Raw genomic sequence first — 20,559 nt, forward strand, 5'->3', positions numbered from 1 at the left:
CACTGGCTTTGAGGAACAACCCCAGCAGCGGCAACAGCCTCGGGACAGGCAAAGCGCTAGTGCCCGCGAGGCTCGGCTGGCGGGCGCCCCAGACGCCGCTCCGCAGAGAGCAAAGCGAGCGCCGCCCTCCCCCGTGGGACGGGGCCCGGGTCCCCCGATCACGCTGGCCCGTGTCGGCTACTGCATTCCTGGGCACAGCTTAGCTCTCGAATGTTTTTACCGTTGCTGCCAGAGGTTCACACCATCCTGAAAACCAGTGACCTTCTTGTCCTGGGCGCCCACACCCAAGACTCTGATGGACGGAAACAGGGTGTCATTCGGAGGCCAGAGCTGGAGGCATCATCTCCTGCCAGAGGCCCTGAGGGGCGCCCTGGAACCAAACCTCCGGCTTCCAATGAGAGAAACTCAGCGAACGCTGGTGACCAGAAGAGAAGGCACATACGGCTCTCCCTCCCGAGCCAAACCCCTTGCTCAGGGCAGAGCCTTCTGTGAGGAGACTGGCGCTCTGTGTCCGCTGAGAACTCCGGATGTTCACACTTGGGACGTGTGTCCTGAGACGGCATCGAAAGGGGAGGCGGACCCCCAGGGCTGGGCCAGGTGGCCCGCCCTGGCAGCTCCGAGCCCTGACCAGCACCCAGCTCTTACGCAGACGACCTCAGGGACGCTGACAGGGTCCAGACCCTTGCAGGAGCCCACGTCTGACTCCACTCACTGAGAAGCGGGGACTCCTACGGGCCACGCGCTCAGTAGTGTTTCGTTTTGTTCTGTTTTGTCCAGGGTGGCTCAGAGGCGGAGCCTGAGACCACACGTGGAGATTCCACCTGCCTGGTGCCGTCCTGTTGGGACCGAGCCAGCCCAGGGTGCCAGCCCTGACCCTAGACCCAGCGGTCTCCGGGACTGACTGGGGAGCACCCACAGCCCCCTCCTCCCAGGAGTCCACGGGGTGGAGCTTGGGGGGAAGAGGAACCAGTCCCACCAGCTTCAGCAGCAGAGGAACCGGGGTCACACCTGCCTGCTCACGTTCACACGGAAGTGCGTGCGGGGGGACCTGCAGAGCCCATGTGCGTCCGTGCGCCCTGCGGGAGCCCTTCCTGGTCCAGGCCAAGGCCACAGATCTCTGCTCAGACTCGCCAGCCCAGACACTGCTCTCAAAGTAGCGGCCTTGTGGTACATGGGCCCTGCCCCGGTGGCACAGAGCAGCCCCCGGTGACCTTTCTTGCCGGCTGTGCTCTGCGGGCCACGCCCACCACTAGGGAAGGGAGAACCGTGCTGGGCGCGGAAAGGCCAGTGGCGGCCTCGCTCTGTTCTCCCAGAAGCTCCCTGCACACCCCCTTCCCCGGGCTACCTTCGCATGCCCTAGAGGGCTGTGACCAGGCACTGCGATACCCTCTTTAATCCTGACCCCTCAAAGGCTCGACATCACCCCAAGAGTGGCAGCGCTGGGCTGCGAGACAGCCCGGGACCAAGACTCCTTCCGGGGCCTCCTATCAGGAGTTCTCCGCAGGGCAAACCCCGCCGGCCAGCGCGTCGGGGGTCCGAGCTGGCAGGTCTGCACTTTGCAGGCGGGGGCATTAGGAGACGTCGAGTGTCTCCAACGCGCTCGGCTGGGGAGCGGGTCGGTCCGCGGTCCCGTCAGACAGCGGCGTCTCCCGCCACGTGACCGTGCACAGCGGGTCCCACCTGCTGTCACTTTCTCGAGTGAGGCAGAGGGGCAGCGGTGCCCCCGGTCGCCTCGGAGGGAGGCTGGAGCTCTCCCTCCCCGCTTAAGACCACAGACACGACCCATGCCGTCACCCCACGCGCAGACCTGCTGTCAGCATTTCGCAGCAGCCTCCGCTAAGCGGGAGACTGGCCGAGCCCAGAGATCGGGAGGCTTCCTCCCGCGAGGAGCGCTGCGCGGACAGCAGGAAGACGAGAACCAACAGCGCCGTTTGTAGGGGCCGACACGGCACTGCGGCCAACGCGGTCTTCGGGCGGCTCTTTCTGACGGCCCGCCGCCGCCGCCGCGCTTTCCGGTCTCCTAGCAACGTCCAAGAGGGCCCGCGCGCGTGGAATCCTGGGCAGTGTAGCCCCTCCCCTACCTCCGTAGCCCACCCAGTCCAGGGCCCGGAGCCCAGCAGTGAAGCGCCCTAAACTACACTTCCCAGGTCACTCCGCGCGCGCCTCCTACGCCCTCGCGAGCACGCTGTGCCGGAACTCACCTGGCGAGAGCCAACTCTCGCGAGGACCGCCGGGATATGTAGTTTTGTGCTGGGAGTCTCGCGACCGAGAACCTGGGCTGCGGCAGCGGAGAGACTACAAGTCCCAGGGGGCACGGCGCGACCGCCTGGAGGGCGGGGGGTACGAAAGAGGAACCCAAAGGGCGCGGGGGTGAGTGAGAGGCTGGGGGTGGGCGGGCGGCGGGGACCGCGGGGACAGGGGTGCTAGGGCCGGCGTAGGAGAGAGGACGCCCTGGCGGGGCAGTCTCGGTGCAGGGACGGGGCGCGGAGGTGGAACAAAGGTCCGCGGGGACCCCAGAGCGACCGGACCCCCGGGCGTCGTGGCCTGAGGGAGCCCCGGGAACCGGACCTGGAACCCCGTCGCCGAACCGCCGGGCCAGCGCATGGCGTCCGGCCGCGCTGGACCGTCCGGGTCCTGACGGGCCTCTTCTCAGAGGTTTCCGCGCTCATCGCCCCGAAATAGTGCCGATTTAGCCGTAACGCAGGTGTCCCGGTCGCAGTTGAGCGCTGTCCCCGGGGCGGTGTAGTAGATGTTCTAGTTCCGGTGTGGTTGGGGCCAGGTGGTTCGGGTACGTTTTTTACAGCATTTCAAGGAACAGCGTTTTGGCACATACAGCTGCTGTCCCCCCAAGCGGCTCTGTGGCAGAACTCACTCCTGACCGCCGCGTCCCGTCGAATTCGTGGGTGTTCGCCTTGTTCTCGGCGTCCCCGCGGCGGACGGAGGAGGCGGCCTGGGTCTGCCCGGTCGGGCCTCGGGGTCCAGCCAGGGTCCTAACGCCGCCTTGTCTCCGGAGGCCCGTTCCTAGAAGGAGACAGTCCGGGTTAGGCAGGGAGCTGCTTTTCCCGGCGCGTGCTCCCCCGCGTGCTGCCTCCACCCATCCCTCCCGTCGCGGAGCCCATGGACGTCTGAACAGGGGCAGCGGCAGAGGTCCGCGCTGCGGAAACAGCAGCCGGACCGCCGCCCCGCGCCCTGCCCGGCCCTCGCCCTCGGCTGGGCGGCTCGTGCGTGTGGCTGGCCTGCCAGCGCCCAGCCCCTGCCTGGCTGGCCGAGTGTCGTCCCCGCAGTTCCCTTTGCGCCTGACCTGAGGACGGGCCTTCGTTGAAACCAGTTCTTCAAAGGAAAAACAGGCGTTTGGAAGAACGTGCAGTTCAATTTAAATTCTCACCACCTTGTAGAAATGGTTTTATCCAATTGTGTAGCCTTTTGGCACCAATAAGGTTTTCAGAATAGAACGGGAACTGCATTTATTCATTGGTTTGGAGGGGTAATTCCCATACAGTGATGAGCACAGCCCAGTCTGACCCGTTTTGACAGATGGGCTGCCACATGAGAAAGCAATCCTGGTGCCCCTGAAGGTCCCCTTGCGTGGGCTCAAGGCTTGCGTCCCCAAGCCCATAAGGCAAGGCCCTGACCCTGTGTGAGGGTGGAGGTGGGCCTTTGGGCGGTGGTTCGGGTGACATGAGGTCAGGAGGGTGGGTCCTGGTGGGACCAGGGCCCTGATGAGAGAGGAGGGACCCCTGTCCCGGCTCACGCTCTCTGGAGGGGCTCCTCGGAGAGGCCAGGCCAGCAGACGGCGAGGGCCCGCCGCCTGAGTCAGGAGGAGCCTCATGGACCTGAGTCTCCCGGCTGGTGGAGCCTTGGGCCCGCCCCCCCCCCAAAACTGTGAGAAACAAGCGTGGTCTCTGCTGACCTGTCATGGCCACCAGAGCTGACGGGAACCTCGTACGCCTTTCCAGACCCAGCCCCCAGGAGCGAGCGCCCAGTTTCTGCCACTGCTCCTTAGATTTGCCCTGTGAAACCTCGTTTTCATGGAGCTGAACCGCACCTGCCCTTCCTCCTGCTCAGGTTCCTGCGTCACCGCCCTTCCTGGGGACACGCCGCAGGCCTCTGACGGAGCTGGGGGTTCTCCCGCTTGGCCCGTGTGACCAAGGCGGTGTGCATCCTTGTGCCCGTTTTCTGTGACACGTTCTCGTTGAGCAGATGCCTAGTGGAGTTGCGGCGCGGAGCCTCGCAGGCCAGCAGTGGCGCCATCCGCGCATCCGGGAGCTTGCTGGCCTGAGCGCTTCCGGCCGCTTCTCGGCCCCTGCGCCCGTCTCCCGAGGTGCCTGGTCCAGCCTGCTGCCCTTTCCTGGGTTCCTGGGTGGTAAAGTCCTCGATGTCTGCTGGAGACAAGGCTTGTCAGAGGCAGCGTAAATGTTACCTCCCATTTTTGACTTGCCTGTGCATTCTATTAACGGTCTGCAATATTTCTAAAATTAACTTTAAAAATCTTGGAGTAGTTTCAAATTTGCAGGAAGGCCGCAGACAGCCCTGTGTTTCCGAACAGGAACACCGAGCGTAACCCTGGCACACGTGTCGAAACTCAGGGACGACGTGTGACCTCGCTGCTGCCACGGCCCAGACGCCGGACTTCCTGCCCCCCCGCCCAGGATGCCACACGTCTCCTTTGTCCCCTCTGGTCTGTGGCAGTGTCCCAGCCCCTCCTGTGTTTTCATGGTCGTGACCGTTTTGAGAAGACAGCTCAGGTGTTTTGCAGGATGTCCCTTGTGTTGGGTTTGTCTAATGTGTGCCCTGGTGAAACAGGGTGTGGGTTTTTGGGGCCAACGCACCACAGGTGGGCGGCCCCTCTGCATCACAGCGGGGCACCTGAAGCCCGCACAGCGTCCCAGGGGGTGTCTCCCCGGGCCACCCGGGTCAGGCGGCGGCGCCAGGGGAGCTGCTCCCGTCCTGTCCCTCCTGCGCCTGTCACCGAGGCAGGCCCCCCGTGGGGGACGGGGCCCACGTCTGTGCGGAGGCGCCCTCCCCTGACGCCTGTCCCTGTGGGCCCGCGGGCGGCGGCGCAGACCTCGGACGTGGCCCAACTGCTCGTGCCGCTGCTCACAGCGCCCGGCCTTGGCCTCTGCGTCCCTGGGACGCGTTGCTGTCCCACGGGTCATGAGCACTGAACTGAAATGTGCTTTGTGGCTTAGTGTGACCCTGGGGCGCCTCTTACCCAGAGCGGGCGGAAGGGCCCGGCGTCTGGACTTTTCCACGAGGCAGGAAAGGCGGCCTCTAAGCAGATGGCTCGGGTCCTGCCCTGCAGCAGAGGGGTCAGGGCCTGAGTGACATCGGCCGTTGCTGGGGGAAAAGAGGGACTTCGCCACAGGAGGGAGGTCCCTTGGGAAGGGCATGGGCGGGGGGGGCGGAGGTGCCCTTAACAGGCCCGAGAAGAGGCTGTTCCGGCCTCAGCGCCCATCGGAGGCCCTGACTGAACCTGGCGCAAACTGAACGGCAGGGCAGACCCCCGCCTGTGTCCCGGCTGGGCCGCTCAGGGCTGTCACCCTGGCCTTCACCGTCCCTGCTCCGGGGGGCTGGCCAGGGCCCTGGGCCGTGGGCTGTCCCCCAGGACCCTCCGGGCGGGAACCCTCGGTCCCTCGCCCCTGCCCCGGACACACTGAGGACCCTGGGCGGAGGGGTGGGCAGTTCCCCGGGGTTGCTGCTGGGGGCTCAGCTGTTTCTGTCAAGTGTGAGACCTTCTTAGGGGTGACTTTTACTCTTGCAAACACTCCCCATGACGTGTCGGAGACAGACTGTAACTGGTTACCACCTGCATGTTGGCAGCAGTTTGGCTAAGACTAGTCTTGACCGTTGAGCTTCAGGGGTTGTGCCAGCCTGCGTACGTTAGACACGTGCCGGCTCAGGCCCCAGCCGGTGGGGCTCGGGGCCGGGTTGGGGTTTCGTGGGCACAGAACGAGGCGGCGGAGGCCAAGCCTGTCTGAGGGCGCGTGCAGGGGCTGCCCCCCGCCCCCCGCTCAGTCCCCCCTCTGGCAGCGGCTGGGGGAGCAGTCCAGGTCAGGTGGGCCGACCGTGGTCCCCCGGCCTCCTGCGGGCAGCCTCCCTGCGGGGAGAAAAGTCGGGGCCCCGCCTGGTTTGGCTGCACAGCGACCCCCAGTGGGCCTCTCCGGGCACCGTGATTCCCAGGCCTCGCCCCAGCGGGACTCAGGCCCTGAGCCTCCGGCAGCTCAGCAGCCCTGCCGCTGGGCGCGGGGTGGGCGGGGGCTGGACGTCTGCTGCCGCGTCTGGAGGCAGGTGGGGCCCCCCGCCCCGCCCCGCCCCGCCTGTGGCCGCACAGCACCCCCTCTGTTGCAGACCCTGAGCTCCGGGCCATGGCGCTGCAGCGCGCCGTCCTGCTGGCTGGCCTCCTGGTGGAAGTTGCCAGCAAGTCCTCGGATGGCGTGGTAGGTGCCCTGTTGCGTGGTCGCGGCCGGGCTGCCTGGACATGAGGCTGGAGCCGGGGCCCTACCCCCGGGGGTCTCTCCCCGAGGTCCTGTGCGAGCCGCCACCCGCGGGGTCTGGACGCTGACTGCCATTTGCCCTCTAGGGCCAGCAGCCCGAGTGCTGTGTGGACGTTGTAGACGCCAATACCACCTGCCCAGGCACAAGCCTGTGTGGCCCAGGTAGGCACTTGGGCACGAGCTGGCAAAGGCCAGCCTCACTGGTGGCTCCATCAAGCCCCCGACGCCTGGTGGGGGCAGCGAGTGCACTGGGGGGCGACCGGGAGGTGCAGGCCCCATGCCCTCCGCCCCGGCCTGGCCGCTCCGTCCTGGGTGGTGTGGGCGGGACCCTGGGGGGAGGCTGGTGTGGAGCGGTTGGCGGGGAGCAGGAGGCAGGCGCCAGCTCCGCGCCCAGGGAGGCCCAGCTGGGCCTGCAGAGGCGGCCGATGGGGGAGAGACGGACGGTGGGGGTGGAGGGGGCAGGCAGGCGCACGTGAGCCGGGGAGCCTGGCCCGGAGCCCCGGGAGGCGGTGGAGCGTCGCAGCGTCCTTCCTGCACCTGCTCCTGCGTTTTTAAGTGTCTTGAGCTACAAATAATTTTTATGTCAAAGAGGCATGTTTTGGAGCAACGTATTCTGACTCCCTCTGTCCCCACTTGGAACTGCGAGCCAGTAGCTGTGGAAGCACAAGCAGGCAGGAGCGGCCGGGGGCACTGTCCAGCGTGCTCAGCCGTGTCTCGGGCCGGCGGGCAGCGCTGCGGACGAGGCCCCTGCGTGGTGGGAGCCGTCGGGTCTCCTGTAAGAGGCGCCTTTGTGGAAACAAAGGGAAAACGAAGGCCGATGATTGGAGCAAATACAAACCCAGACCAGGGAGTCCAGAGAGCAGGCCGCCGAGGACACCTCTAGGTGCTGAGCTCGAAGCACCTGTGGGCGGAGTGCGGACAGCAGTGGCCGTCTGTGATGACCTTCCTGGCCGCCGCTCAGCTGTCTGGGGACAGCCCTGGGGTCCTCGTGGCCTCTGAGTGGCTCACACGGCAGCTGGCACGAAGGGTGTCCACACGTGGCCTGTGGCAGTGGTTCAGGTGTCCAGCCTCGGTGTGCAGGGCTTCAGGCAAGGGCAACTTAGTTCTTCGTGGTTCCAGGCGGAGGGTGGGAGGCGGTCGCAGGTGTCAGGTTGGAGGCTGTAGGCAGTGTCCGGTTGGTCTGAGGGTCCGAGCCAGGCCGGTCCCCAGGTGGTCAGCCCCAGACGTGAGCAGGCCCGGCCCTCATATCCACACGGGTGCACACGTTTCCTGCTGGAGCGCAGCTCCTCTCTCTGCAGCCAGCGCCCTCTGCCAGAGGCAGCCCCGGGGGACCGGTCTGCTCCCGCCCTCGGCCTGGCCTCACCCGCGTGGCCCGTTGCGTGTCTGCGGGTTCAGCAGGCTCCTTTCAGGCTGTGAGGTGGGACCTGTCCCCAGAGAACCTCAGGTTAGACTTTTAAAAGCCAAGCTGGGGACTTGTCCTCAGGCCTTGCCAGCAGTATTGCAGATCTGGGTGAGTCCTCTGGCCTCAGGGTCCCCAAGCATCTGGGGGTTCCTGACCCTGCTAGGAAGCAACCGTCCTCACCAGTGGAACAGGTTCCAGGTGGTTTTCAAAGGGCCTCGCTGGCCCCAAGTCAGCCTTGGTGCCTGGATGCACCTGGCCTGGCTTCCTGGCCCTGCCTCTTCCCTGCACTCGGCGTGGCCCGGGCTTCCCGGGGAGGCGCTACGCTGGCACCCGGCCCGCTCCGGGGCCTTGGGGTAGACGCCGGTGCCTGCCCGCAGCCTGCCCCTCCCGAGAGACGCCAAGGGAAGGGAGAAAACTCACCACGTAGGAAGAGAAACCTGCGTTCACAGGAAACGAAAGCCTGGCGCCGTGCTGGATCCTGCCGGGCCCCGCCTGGCACACGGCCGGTCTGCCCACAGCGCTGCGGGGCTCCCGGGGGCCCCGGCCGTGCGGTCGCTCTTCAGGCCCTGCCACCGCTTGGTGTCATGGCGGGAAGGCCTTCCTCTCACACTGGCCCTTCTGTGTAGGCTGAGCGTCGGCGAGGCCCGCTGTGAGGGCCTGCGCCTCTCCCCGGGCAGGGCCGTGGCCAGCATGGGCGTGGGCGCCGGCCGCCCGTATCGGCGGAGCGTGTTCGCCCAGGCTCCGTCCTGAGTGGCGGGGATGCTTAGGAATAGAAACGGAGCGGGACAAAGTCCCTGCGCTTGACGAGCACAGCTGGCGAGACGGGCCGTCCATCCGCCCCGAGCCCCGGGCGGGCGGCAGCTGGGGGCAGCGACGCTGCGGGCGGCAGGGGTTGGCGCCTGCGGGGACCTCGGGAGAGTCGGGCCACGGAGCCAAGGTCACCCCTGGCTGGGGAGGCGCGCGAGGCCGGTCCGAGGCCGTGCCGACCTCCGCCCCCGCCACGGCCCCGTCAGCCCCCGGGATGAAACTGCGAGCGGGGCGGTCGGCGTGCAGCGCCCTGAGCCCCCTCTCGCTGCCTCTGCCGCCCAGGCTGCTTCAGGCGCTGGAACGAGGACGGGAGCGCCAGCTGCGTCCGGTGCCGGAATGGGACCCACAACAGCTCCGAGTGCAGAGGCTGTAGGTCGCCTGTCTGTCCGCCCCCACCCCGCCCTCCTGCCCTCCCCTCGCAGAGTCCACGTCTCCCGGCTCTGGAGGAGCGGGCGGGGGTCGCCCTTCCTGCCCCCACCTTGCCCTGGACCCCTCTCCCCGAGCCTCTTGTCCGGTCAGAGCAGCCGCGGGCCGAGGGCTGCTCTGCCTCCACGGTCACCCGGTCTGGTCTCTGGCCCGTGACTCCCCTGTGGGCTGCGTCTCCGGCTCCCTGGGGGCCATCACGGGGGTCCTCGCAGGGCGAGTGTGGCCTCGCACCGACGGGCCTGTCCCCCACAGCTGCTGGCCAGGGCACGCAGCCCCCTGTGAACAGGGACCCAGGGACGCCCGGGCAGCCGAGACTCGGTAAGCACCCCCGTTACCTGGGCCAGAGTGGGCTTCTGCGCGGGCCGCTGGCTGCGGGGCCTCTGTCCGCCTGAGATGCCCGCGGGGTCGCCGTGGTCGGCTGTGACAGTGCCTGGGTGGGGAGGGTCGCGCCCCCACCCGGGCCGAGGGCCCTGCGTTGCCCCGGCCCCGGAGGCTGGTGGCCCCGAGCAGCCGAGTTTGGGAGGGGGCGCTCACACAGCCCCCCCGCCGCCCCGTCAGCGGGCCGGGCCGGGCAGTGGGGGCGGCGGAGGCAGGGCAGCCGCACGCGCCCTGCTCGCTGCTGCGGCCTGTGGGAGTGGACTCCTTGCCGCCTGCTGGGAGTGCACCCACCCTCGGCCCTGGGGCCCAGCGTGTGCAGGAGGGGCTGACGCGCGCCCTTGCCTGCAGGGGGCCCACGGGTGGCAGCCTCCCTCTTCCTGGGGACCTTCTTCCTCAGCTCCAGCCTCATCCTCGCGGTGGCCGGTTTCTTCTACCTCAAGCGCGCAAGTAAACTGCCCAGGCTCTGCTACGGAAGAAACAGAGGTGTGTCCGGCTGCCGTCTGGGGCGCGGAGAGGCGGGGCCTGTGCGGCCGTGCAGGCGCGAAGCCTGGGGGTGGCGGAGGGCACTGGGAACAGGAGGCGCGGTCCCTGCCGGGGCCGCCGACTGGGGGCTCTCGGTGGGAGGTGCGTCGCTGTGGCCCCACACCCTGGGCCCGGGCTGTGGGGCCGCCTGCCCACAGCCTCTCGGGCCGCGCCCTCTCCACTCTGCTGGTGCAGGGACAGCGGGGCCCGGGCCGCCCCGTTCACCCGGGGCACCTGCGGGGCGCGGGCCGGGGGGCGGCCCGCAGACCGGACTCCTCAGAGGGCAGTGCCAGGAGGTCGCTGGCCAGAGCCCAGCCCGCCCGAGGCCCCCGGCTGCCATCGTGACACCCACCTCCTCCGCTGGGTGCTCCTGGGGGGCTGCTGCAGCGCCCGGTCCCGAGAGCTGGGGCCGGCCCCTCCCTGCCCCGGGGTCCGTGCTGGGTGCCTGCTGGCCGTGGTGGGCACGGGGCCCGTTGCGTGTGCAGTGCAGGGACCGCTCAGCGCCGCCTCCCTGTGGCCAGAGCTGCGCCTGCTCCACCCTGGCAGCCGCAGTCGCGGGAGAGGCCAGGGCGGCGGGGGCAGAGGTGGTCTCCCCGAGGTACGGGGGTAGGGGGGACGCAGAAGTGCGGCTCGCGCAGCCTGATGTGGCCGGGCTGACGGCCAGGCCGAGGGCACCGCCGGGCAGAGGTGTGGAGGGACCCCCCGCCCGGCCCCAGGCCGAGGTGGCCGCACGGTCCCCGCGTGACAGCTGGTTCTTCCCCGCAGCCCCGGCCCTGCAGCCTGGCGAAGCCGTAAGTAGCCTGGGTGGGCCGGCTGCCCTCGCGCCCCCGCCCTGCCCCCGCGGCGGCGCCCCTGTGCGGGGCACCGCCCCTCACTGTCCTCCTCTCCTTTCAAGGCCGCGATGATCCCCCCGCCACAGTCCTCAGGTAGGTGGGCGCTCCTTGTCCCTCACCCGTCAGGGCCCCTCGTCCTGGCGGGAACTGCAGGACGCCAGCTGTCTCTGGGACCCGTTGACCCCCGTGGCCCCGCAGCCACAGCAGGGACAGCCGGGGCCTCGGGCTCGGTGACGGCTGGCCCTGCGTGCCCCGCCCCAGCTGCTCGGGGTGCGGCCAAGCCCCCTCCGTGACCCACGGCCCCTGCGCCTTTTCCCTTTCGCATCTGAGACGCCGGGTCTGTGGAAGCAGGAGGGGAATGCCCGGCATGGGGTCAGGGGCCACCCCTGCCGCTCTTGCTCGGCCCCTTCACCGAGTCCCAGCCCCACCCGCGTGGCGGGCGCGGGTCAGCCAGGCGCCTGGCCTCCCTCAGCCCCTCCCGAGGGCGGGTGCGCTCATTTTCCCGCGTCAGGTGTGTCAGCCTCGGTGGGTGGTGCCGTGAGCACTGCAGCCCCACGGCCCCCGGAACGTTCCGCAGGGCCCGCTCTGCGGTGGGGACAGGAGGGGCCGTCCCTCCTGTGGGGGACGGAGAAGCTGCTTGGTCAAGGCTGGATCCGCTGGGCTCCCTAAGACGCTTGCCTGCGGTGGCTCTGCAGCAGCCTGTCCGCAGCACCTCGCGTTTCCCACGTCCCCTGTGTGCGTCTCCCGGGGTGGCCACAGCCACGGGACCTGCAGCGCAGAGGCCGGAGGCAGGAGCGGAGCTGGGCGGGCGCCCCCCGGAGGCTGCTTCGTGCCTCCCAGCCTCTGTGGCTCCAGGCGTCCCTGGGCTTGTGGCCCCTTATGAGGACACTGGTGCCTGGATTTAGGGTCCCCCAGAGAACCCAGCAGGACCTCAGCTCCCGATCCCTAAATCACAACGGCCGAGGCCCTTCTCCCAAGTGAGGTCACACCCATGGGCTCCAGGGCTGAGAACGTGGGGGCCGCCATCCAGCCTGCGATGCGCCGTGCGGCCTGTGGCTCTGGGATCCGGCTGTGCCAGGCCCTGCCCAGGCCACGGTGCCGGGGGCGGTGCCGGGGCCGCCTGCATCCATCGCCGAGCTCCCTGCAGCCGCGATCCCGCTCAGGGGCAGGCCGAGCGGGGTCTGCCCCCCCGTGCCTGCCGCTCACCCCGCGCCCGTGCCGGGCCCCGCGCCCACCTTGCCTGTCCTGTCTCCGACCCTGTTTCAGTGCGGAAGCCACGCTACGTCAGGCGGGAGAGGCCCTCGGACAGGGGCACGGGCCCCGCCGCCGTCTCCTCGGTGGAGGCCCGGGTCAGCAACGTCTGACCCAAGGCTCGACGACACCTCCGCACACCGCCCAGGGGAGGCCCCGAAAGCAAGGCCAGCCCCGCCCCGAGAGGCTTCCGGACAGGCCTGGACTCACGCTGGCCCGGCTCTGGTTTCCTGGTGACAGGCGCTGCCGAGCCCCTGAGCCAGGCTGTGAGCGAGGCCGTGAGGGTCTGGGCCCGGGGAGAGAGCGAGGGACCCCGGGGCGGCTCCTGCCCGCAGCACCGGGCCGGCCGCCGCCCCTCGGGAGCCCGGTGGGCAGGCGCCCTTGTACGCACGGGTGGTGAGGTGCAGGCCTTTGGGTGTCCCGGCCGGTGCCCAGACTGGGACAGGACAGGAGCTCGGGACCAGCCCCGAGGCCGTGGCGACTGCAGCCCTGAGCCCCCCGGAGCCCGCGGCCCCTCGCTGCCAGGAGCTGCGGGAGCACGTTTCCTGGCTCCTACGGACTTGCATCTGTTTTAAGGGAAGTGTGTTTTGTAGAAAAGTCTGGGAGACACTGCTGCCCACAGCCTGGGCCCCACGCGTCGGGGGCTTCGTCTGCCCCGGACAGCGCGGCCTGCAGCTGGTGTCCCCTCGTCCGCATCCCGTCCGGGGCCCGTCTGCCGGGGGCCTGTCTGCCTGGGGTGTGGCCCGGAGCGTCCCACCTGACCTGCAAGGGCCACAGCTCCTGAGGAGAGAGGCGTGTTTGCGGCTGCTGCGCCCGCGCTGGACCCGGCGTGGTTGTCCTTCCCGGACCCTCAGCCAGGGCCCGCGCGCCCGCCTTCCGCGTCTGGTCCACGTCCGAGGAGCCCGACGTCCCGAGGCAGGGCCGGCACGGTCACCCTGCGGCGCCCTCTGCGGGCAGTGCTGCCTCAGGCGGCTCTGGTGCGCGGACGTGAGCTCGTCACCCTGCCCAGCAGCTGGGAGGGGAGCCCTCCTAAAACCGGTGCCCAATAAACGCTCCAGGGCTTTCCCTTCACGTCCTCGCTGCTCCAGGCTTTGTCCGTCCCTGAGCAGGGCCGGCCCCGCCGCCCAGAGCTGCTTTTCCCCTCGCGAGGCGGAGGGCAGGAGCGTGGAGAGCCCCCGGCAAGGACTGGGACCCCACCCGGCAAGGACTGGGACCCCACCCGGCAAGGACTGGGACCCCACCCGGCAAGGACTGGGACCCCACCCGGAAGCCCGCCCCCCGGCCCGGGTGGGTGCCCTCACGCAGTCCCCAGCTTCTGGGACCTCATCCCCGGGAGACGGGGCCTTGTCCCCAGGTGCCTCACGCCGGCGGGACCACCCAGCAGCCCCCTAGCCCTGTCAGAGCTGAGTTGGGAAGGTGAGGCCGCTTCTCAGAAGGGCTTTTCTGTAGTGGAGCAGGCCTGGCCGGGGGGTGGCGCTCGGGGACCGCAGGCCCTGCACCGACGACCTGCACCGACGGACCGCACGGGCCCAGCCGGAGGCGGCAGGGTCACGGGTCACCTGCCGGCTGGAGGGGCCGCCGCGCACAGAGGCGTTTGTCCAGGTGCGGTGGGCGGCGGGCCCCCAGCTGGGCCGCAGCAGGACAGCCCTGCCCTGTTGGGGGCAGCAGGGGGCCACTCCCAGGCCTGGCCCTGGGGACCCTGGGGTGTGGGCCATGGCCACCTGGCAGCTGGGGGAGCGTCTGCCAGGCCAGGAGGCTGCGGGACCGCTCCCTGAGGCCCGGTCCTGGGCTCGGGGGGACAGCACCCTGGGCACCGCCTGCCCGGCCCTGCCCAGCAGCCCCCCAGGACCGGGCCCGGCAGGGAGGCAGGCCGCCACCTGTCCCTGCAGCGTCGGCGGCTGGCAGGGAGGCCTGGCCAGAGGGAGTCGGTCGGAGGGTGGGGCCCCTGTACACGCCCTGGTGGAAACGGGAAGGCAGGGGCGCAGGCCGGGGCCCCGGGGGGCCGAGAGGAGCGGCGCCCACCCCTGTGCCCACCGCGCCCGGCGTACGCTCCTCACCGTCACGGGTCCGGGGGCCCAGGCTGTGCCCTGCGGGCGCCGCTGTTCTCTCCTTGGTCCGGTGCCTGGGGAGGGGGGCCACCGCGGAGGAGGGAGACTGGGGCCGGGGTCCCCAGTGGCTTCAGGGACCACGGGAGGGAGAAGCCACGCAGCCAGTCTGCGCGTGGCCCCTGTGGCCCCACCTGTCGGGGTGCCCGTCCAGCCCCCAAGGAGAGGAGGCTCACGCCCGCTGCTCCTGTGCTGGCACCCAGCCAAGCTCCTAACTTGGGGATAAAACAGGAAACCACCGTGTTCGACCAGGACAGCAGGTCTGGCCCGTCAGGCCAGGCCCGGAGCGTTCCGCCCACCCTGAAACCCAGGGTCCCTCCTGCCAGCTCCACGGCCCACAGCCTTGCAGGTCCCCCCCAACTTCCAGCCCCAGCCCCACACTCGGACGCCCTTCCCCTCACCTTGGAGGCCGGGGTCCTGGCCCCGTGAGCCCTCAGCCATACCAGTCTGTCCCTGCCACTGGGCACCCGGAGCAGGGGTGGGATGGCTGGACTCGCCACCCCCGTGACCTTGGGCATCCAGGCCAGAGTGCAGCTGGCAGGGGCGGGTGGTCTCCTGAGGGCCCTGCACACCCCCCGCCCCTCACGAAAGAGGCCAAGATGAACCCAGTTTGTGGGGTCATCAGCTCGGGCCAAAGCAGGCAGGTGGGGCACTGTGTCAGCCACCCCAGGCTCTGCAGGGCGCTGTGTTCGGCCACCGTGCCCCAGGAGCTGAGCACATTGCAGGGGGCGCAGCCCGGGGGTCACAGCGGCAGCTCATTCATTCCTTCATCCACTCGGCGCTGGGGGAGCCCTGAGAGCTGATGGGGGGTCAGAGGTCAGCAGCGCTGGGAGGCGGGTGCATGGGATGGGACTGGACGGTGGAGGAGATGACCTGAGGGCAGGGACCTGGGCTTTGGCCCCAGAAAGAGCCAGCCACAGCCCGGTGCGGGGCGGGGGGTGGCCACCCGACCTCGGGGTCCTCGCCCGCCCTGCTGGCCGGGGAGGGGCAAGGCTGCTGGGCCACCTAGTCCGCAGCCCAGCAGCCCAGCAGCCCAGCGTCCGGGGGTGGGGCGGACGCTGGACCCAGGTGCACAGCCTGCCCGGAGCCCCCGCCTCCCGTGTCGGGCCAGAGCCTGGCGTCCCAGGTCCCCCCGGAAGCCCTGCAGCCCCGCGGACTCCCGGAGCCTCAGCGCAGGGGTCCCCGGCGGGTGGGGGTGGGGCGGCGGAGCAGTCGGCAGGTCAGCCAGCGCTGGGCAAGTGGGGGCTCGGCCCTCGGACCCCAGGGCCTCGCGCGACCCCTTCCTGTGCCGGGCAGTGCTCGGGGAGCTGCGGCCAGCTCTGCCCGGTCCCGGGGAGGGGTCAGCCCACGGCCGGCCTTGGGGTCGGCCCTCGCTGCCCACCTGGCTTGGGGCCCCACACCTCAGCCACGACTGGACAGCAGTGTCACTGAGGGCTGTCTCCTCGTCCCCGTCCGGCGAGTCCCAGGGCTGCGGGGTCGCAGGCTGCCAGCCACGCTCCCCTCCCACGTGTGCACGCACCTGCACCCACAGGGGCACGCGTGCCGTCACGCTCGGCCAGGGGGCCTGCTTGTGCCTGCACGTCCGCCGCACGCCCGCACAGCAGAGCAGGCACAGCTGCTCCCGGGCCGGCCAGTGAGCCGGCAGGTGCGGAGACCAGGTGGGCTGGCCGGGCCCCAGCTCCGGGGTCGGGCCCTGCCTCCTGTCCAGCGAGGCCTCATCAGCCCCCAGAGGGCACTTCCCTCAGGTCTTCCTGTCCCTTTGCCTCTGAGCATGGACTGTCCCCTGAGGAGCTCGAGTGACCTCAGAGCTGGGACGTTCCCAGGAGCCCTGAGAATGGTGTCCTCAGAGCAGAGGGACCGAGGACACTTCCGGGAGGCAGCACGTGACCCCGTGGGAACTCAGCCCCATAATGCACAGCGGGGCCCCGCCCCCCGTCTGAATTCCCACCACTGCTCGGGGCCCCGCCCCCTCTGAGCACCCACCCTTCTGCGTTCCCACCCACCTCCTCTGGGCCCCCACCATCCGCGCAGGCGTCTCCCTGAGACCCCCTCACAGGCACACCCAGGGGCCCGGGGCCTTTCCTGGGCCCAAGCCCCGCCCCGCCCTCCTGCGGGGACAGGCCGCTGTCCGCAGGCCTCCGGCGCCGGCATCTCCGCCTCCTCTGAGGGCCTGAGCCGTCCCCGCGGCTGGCCCCTCCTGGGCCCAGGGCACCCACTCGCCTCCTGATGCTCGCCTTCCTCTTGCTGACCTCTGACCTCTGCTGTCTGGGCGATTCTCCTGGTGCTTTGGGGGCTGGGCAGTCTAGGGGCCCCAGGCCCCCAGCCGAGGGCGTCAGTGGCACCTGCCAGGTGGGTGGGTGCAGCCGGAGGCCAGCCCGGGGGTGTCTGGCCTGGCACCCCTGCCCAGGCCACACGCCTCTCCCTGCATCACCAGGCTCAACTCCCCGTCCCCACGGGCCCAAGGTTGGGGTCACCTCTCAGCAGCAGGGCGCCCGCTGCCCTGAGACCAGCTCGAGGTGCACCGAGGTGCGCTGTGCGTGGCCGGGGCTGGGAGCCGACCGCGCCTGCAGGGGTGGGGCGGGCAGGGCATCCGGGCCTCTCCAGCACAGCCCGGCCCTGGGGGCGGCCGGGACCCCATGCTGAGTGGCCGAAACCTCTTTCCTCAGCCAGGAAGGTTTCCAGACCCCCTGGCTGGGTCAGGGGCTTCCTTGGGCCCCAGGGTACCACGCGTATAGCCTAGGGGCCCACAGCAGACACTGACCCCAGACGAATCCTCGTGGCCCTCCTGGTCCCTGCCACATCCTCGCCTCGGACTCCACCCCTTGGGGGCGCTCCCAGCCCTGACCTCTCACCCCTCTCTCTGGGCCCAGAGCTGGGCGAGCCCTCCCAGCCCCCAGAGGCTTCAGGCGTCAGGCGCCGGGACAGCAGACCCACCGGAGGGCCACGCCTGTGTGGGCCCCCCCGTGTCAGTGGGCTGTGTCCATGGGGGGTATCAGTGACATCACAGGGTGCGATATGTGGGGCTGAGAGTGTGAGTGGGGGGCTGGGGGTCCCCAGGAGCCCAGGTGCCACCGGGGCCCCGAACAGGGGCAGTGAGTGGGTTTGCTCCTGGAGGGGCTGTTTCAGCGTCTCCGGGGCCGCAGGGGCGGTTTTACGCGGGCCCCCCAGGCCCGCCCGGGCTGAGAGGCCTGACCGGGCCCCCCGCTCCACCCGAGGCCCTGACCTCTCCCCTCAGACTCCCCGCCCTCTGCTGCCCAGCTTGCCAGGGAGAGGACAGGAGGCCAGCCAATCCCACGGCTGAGGCCACACCCCTGGCCAGCATGACCTGAGCATATAAATATACCTGCCAGGACCCACAGCCAGAGGACTCACGCCTGCCCCAGCACGCCACACCTGCAAGAGCGCGCGGCGCCCGCACCCACCTGCCGGGACACCGCAGAGAGCACACCTGCCAGGCCAGAGCCAGCGCGACAGCTGCTGCCAGGCAGCCCACGGAGGGAGCCGGCTGGGCTGGGCCCGGCCCCGGGGAGAGCGCGCGTGGCCGGAGGGGAGAGCACGGAGCCCCGGGGCCCGGCCGTGGCCGACCAGGAGGGCCATGCCCTGGCCCCGCTGACCCCCGCCCACCAGGTAAGCCGGCTCGGCGGGCACTCGCCTCTCACCTGCATGGGCTCGGGGTGAGGCGGCGCCTCCAGGGTGGGGCCTCCGACCACGGAACCGGTTCTGCGGGGCACGCCGGCCGGGGGGGAGGCCCACAGCCCACAGTCCCCCGACCCTGCCCAGGCTGCCCCTAACCTGCCGCCGCTGCCGCCTCCCGGATGTGGTGACATTGCATGTCACGATGTGGGGGGCATGCGTGACGTCACGGTGACACCCCCCTGACTCACGGCCATCAGTCATGATGCAGCGACACCCGCACCTTCGCGGCGCGTCACCGAGAAGTCACCCCGCTGGCCCACCTGGACTGACCAGAAACTCAGGGTCGGGTCGCCTGGGGGGGACTCCCGAGCTCCTCGGGGTCACGGGGTCAGGGCCTCCCAAAGGCCCTGGTCTCTCTCTGCTCTGTGGCTGCCTGGGAGGGAGACCTGGGCCCCGTGTGGGGGCCAGGGAGACAGAGGCTCCCCTGGAAACGGGTGTGGGTCAGGAGGACGAGGCTGCCTGCCCGGCCGAGAGGACAGAGGCCCCCACCTCCCATCCCCTCGGTGGGCTGAGGGGCAGCCCAGGGCCCTCATCGCCAGCCCTGCGAGCTGGCCCTTCAGGTTCAGGGCACGGCTGGAGGACAAACCCTCCTCAGGCCGCCCCTGCCCCCGCCCCGCCTCCTGTGGACTGACCGGCCTGCCCCAGCCCCAACGTCCTGACCCCCTGCCAGGCCCGGCATCCGGTCCTCACACAGCTGCCTGGCAGTCGGGCACCTGCCCGGGGACCTGGGTTCCCGCCCACTGTGCCTGGCCCGGAGCCACACCTGGGAGAGCCCAGGGCCTGCTGGCCGGGCGACCTGGCTGAGTCCCCCACCTTCCCAGCTGCCTTTTCTCTGTCACACGGCCCAGCCACCCTGGCAGGGCCCACGTGGAAACAGTAACTGTTGGGGGCCGTGGTCGTCATCGCCGGCACCTCTGCCGGGGCACTGCCAGGGGAGGCAGGGCTGGCAAGAGGCGCCCCCTGAGCGGCCAGCATGACACCCAGGTGCGCGGCGTCTGTTCTCAGACCCATCTGGGCTGGTCAGGCCCGGGCTCTCGGGAGCCACCCTGCCTCAGCGCCGGAGGGGCTGGAGGGGGTGGGGCAGGGTTACCGGGGGCACTCCCTGGAGATGCCCTTCCCGGGACCTTTGGCACTGGTGCCGGGCAAGAGAGGGGACAACAGGCTGGCCCTGCAGGGAGGGGCAGCCCGCAGCTACTCACAGGCGTCTCTGCTTGTCCCACAGCTCAGAGCCATGGCATTGGGTGAGCAGGTGTGGCACACAGCTGTGCCACCCCCTGGCAGGAGCAGCGCCACAGCCACAGCGCCCAGGTCCCGTGGCTCGTCCAGCGGCCCCAGGTCCCCCGGCTCGTCCAGCGGCCCCAGGTCCCCCGGCTCGGCCAGCGGCCCCAGGTCCCCCGGCTCGTCCAGCGGCCCCAGGTCCCCCGGCTCGGCCAGCGGCCCCAGGTCCCCCGGCTCGGCCAGCGGCCCCAGGTCCCCCGGCACCCCTGGCTCAGAGAAGGTGGCCTCCCCACTGGAGTGCTCCATCTGCTTCTCAGGCTATGATAACATCTTCAAGACGCCCAAGGAGCTGTCCTGCACGCATGTCTTCTGCCTGGAGTGCCTGGCACGGCTGGCGGCTGCCCAGCCCGCAGGCCGACCCGGCAGCGAGGCCGTGCCCTGCCCGTTCTGCCGACAGCCCACAGCTGTGCCCGCCACCGGGGCCCCTGGGCTGCGCACCAGCCGCCAGCTGCAGGCCAGGATGCCGGCACACTTGCGGCAGGAGGAGCCCGTGTGGCTGGAGGGCACCAAGCTGTGCTGCTGCCCCCAGCCCCCCGCACCTGGCCTCTCGGCGCCTGGCTTTGTGTGCGTGGACGTGGGCCTCAGCAAGCCCCCCGAGCCCCCCGGGCCGCCCCCGCCCCCAGGCCCTGCCGGCCGCCGGGGCCGCCTGGCCCGCTGCTGGGCCCGCTGCAGGGACTGGAGGCGCATGGCGCTCATCACGGTCCTGCTGCTGGCGCTCTTCTGCGTGGTGCTCTGGCCCGTGCACTGCGCGCTCAGGACCGGGAGCCTGCACTGCCTGACCCAGCATCCCGCCAGCACCGCCGCGGCCACCGCCCCCCTCGCAGCGCCCCCCCCGCGCGAGCCCCTGGCTGACAACTAGGCTCACCCCACACTCCACGCGTGGGTCCTCCGCCCACAGCTGGAGTTTCCGGTGCAGCAGCTGTTGGGAGCCAGGACCCCAGAGGAGCCCCGAATCTCCGAGGGCCCCATCGGGTTCACCTGCCCCCGTTCTATGGGGCTGGGTCTGGAAGGGGTGAACCCCAGGCTCCTATGAGCCCCAGAGACCTCCCCCCGAACGCCTATGGCACCGCTGGGGAGATGAACTCCAGGAGGGATGGCCTGGCCAGCCCCCCGCCCCCCTGCCGTGCACACGGACTCGCCCTCAGGGCAGCCCCCCCCCCGTGGTGGAGGGGGCACCGTCCTCACCTCACATTTCGCCCACGGCTCCTCCCCAGGCCTTGCCCAGGCAGGGCGGGCCCCTCCTGGTGGGTGCAGGGGCACAGAGGGCAGTGGCTGAGAGCCCGGACCCCCACGCCCATCCCACCCTCCTCAGCTGTTCATTTTTAAATAAACTGTTTTGTATCCACACTTGGAAAGGAGTCCTCACT

General features: G+C 70.2%; 2 protein-coding genes across 3 annotated transcripts; both read left to right on the forward strand.

Moving 5' to 3' along the window:
- Positions 1-2,342: 2,342 nt before the first annotated feature.
- On the forward strand, positions 2,343-12,392 carry CUNH1orf159 (chromosome unknown C1orf159 homolog). 2 transcript variants are annotated; one of them, XM_054583604.1, is made up of 9 exons: positions 2,343-2,370; positions 6,349-6,437; positions 6,581-6,656; positions 8,986-9,072; positions 9,382-9,447; positions 9,856-9,990; positions 10,795-10,820; positions 10,925-10,955; positions 12,129-12,392. In XM_054583604.1, the coding sequence occupies exons 2-9, from the start codon at positions 6,366-6,368 to the stop codon at positions 12,224-12,226; spliced, it is 591 nt and encodes a 196-aa protein (XP_054439579.1). In that variant the 5' UTR covers positions 2,343-2,370; positions 6,349-6,365; the 3' UTR covers positions 12,227-12,392. The 2 variants fall into 2 exon arrangements, with proteins under 2 accessions (XP_054439579.1, XP_054439588.1); XM_054583613.1 differs by lacking the exon at positions 8,986-9,072.
- Positions 12,393-17,780: 5,388 nt separating this feature from the next.
- Positions 17,781-20,051, forward strand: RNF223 (ring finger protein 223). The gene is made up of 3 exons (XM_054583806.1): positions 17,781-17,845; positions 19,137-19,222; positions 19,277-20,051. The coding sequence occupies exons 2-3, from the start codon at positions 19,146-19,148 to the stop codon at positions 20,049-20,051; spliced, it is 852 nt and encodes a 283-aa protein (XP_054439781.1). The 5' UTR covers positions 17,781-17,845; positions 19,137-19,145.
- The last annotated feature ends 508 nt before the right edge of the window (positions 20,052-20,559 follow it).

The sequence above is a fragment of the Pteronotus mesoamericanus genome, unplaced genomic scaffold (assembly GCF_021234165.1).
Source record: "Pteronotus mesoamericanus isolate MK-2021 breed Mesoamerican mustached bat unplaced genomic scaffold, CSHL_Meso_final contig_1193, whole genome shotgun sequence".
NCBI classification, from domain to species: Eukaryota; Metazoa; Chordata; class Mammalia; order Chiroptera; family Mormoopidae; genus Pteronotus; species Pteronotus mesoamericanus.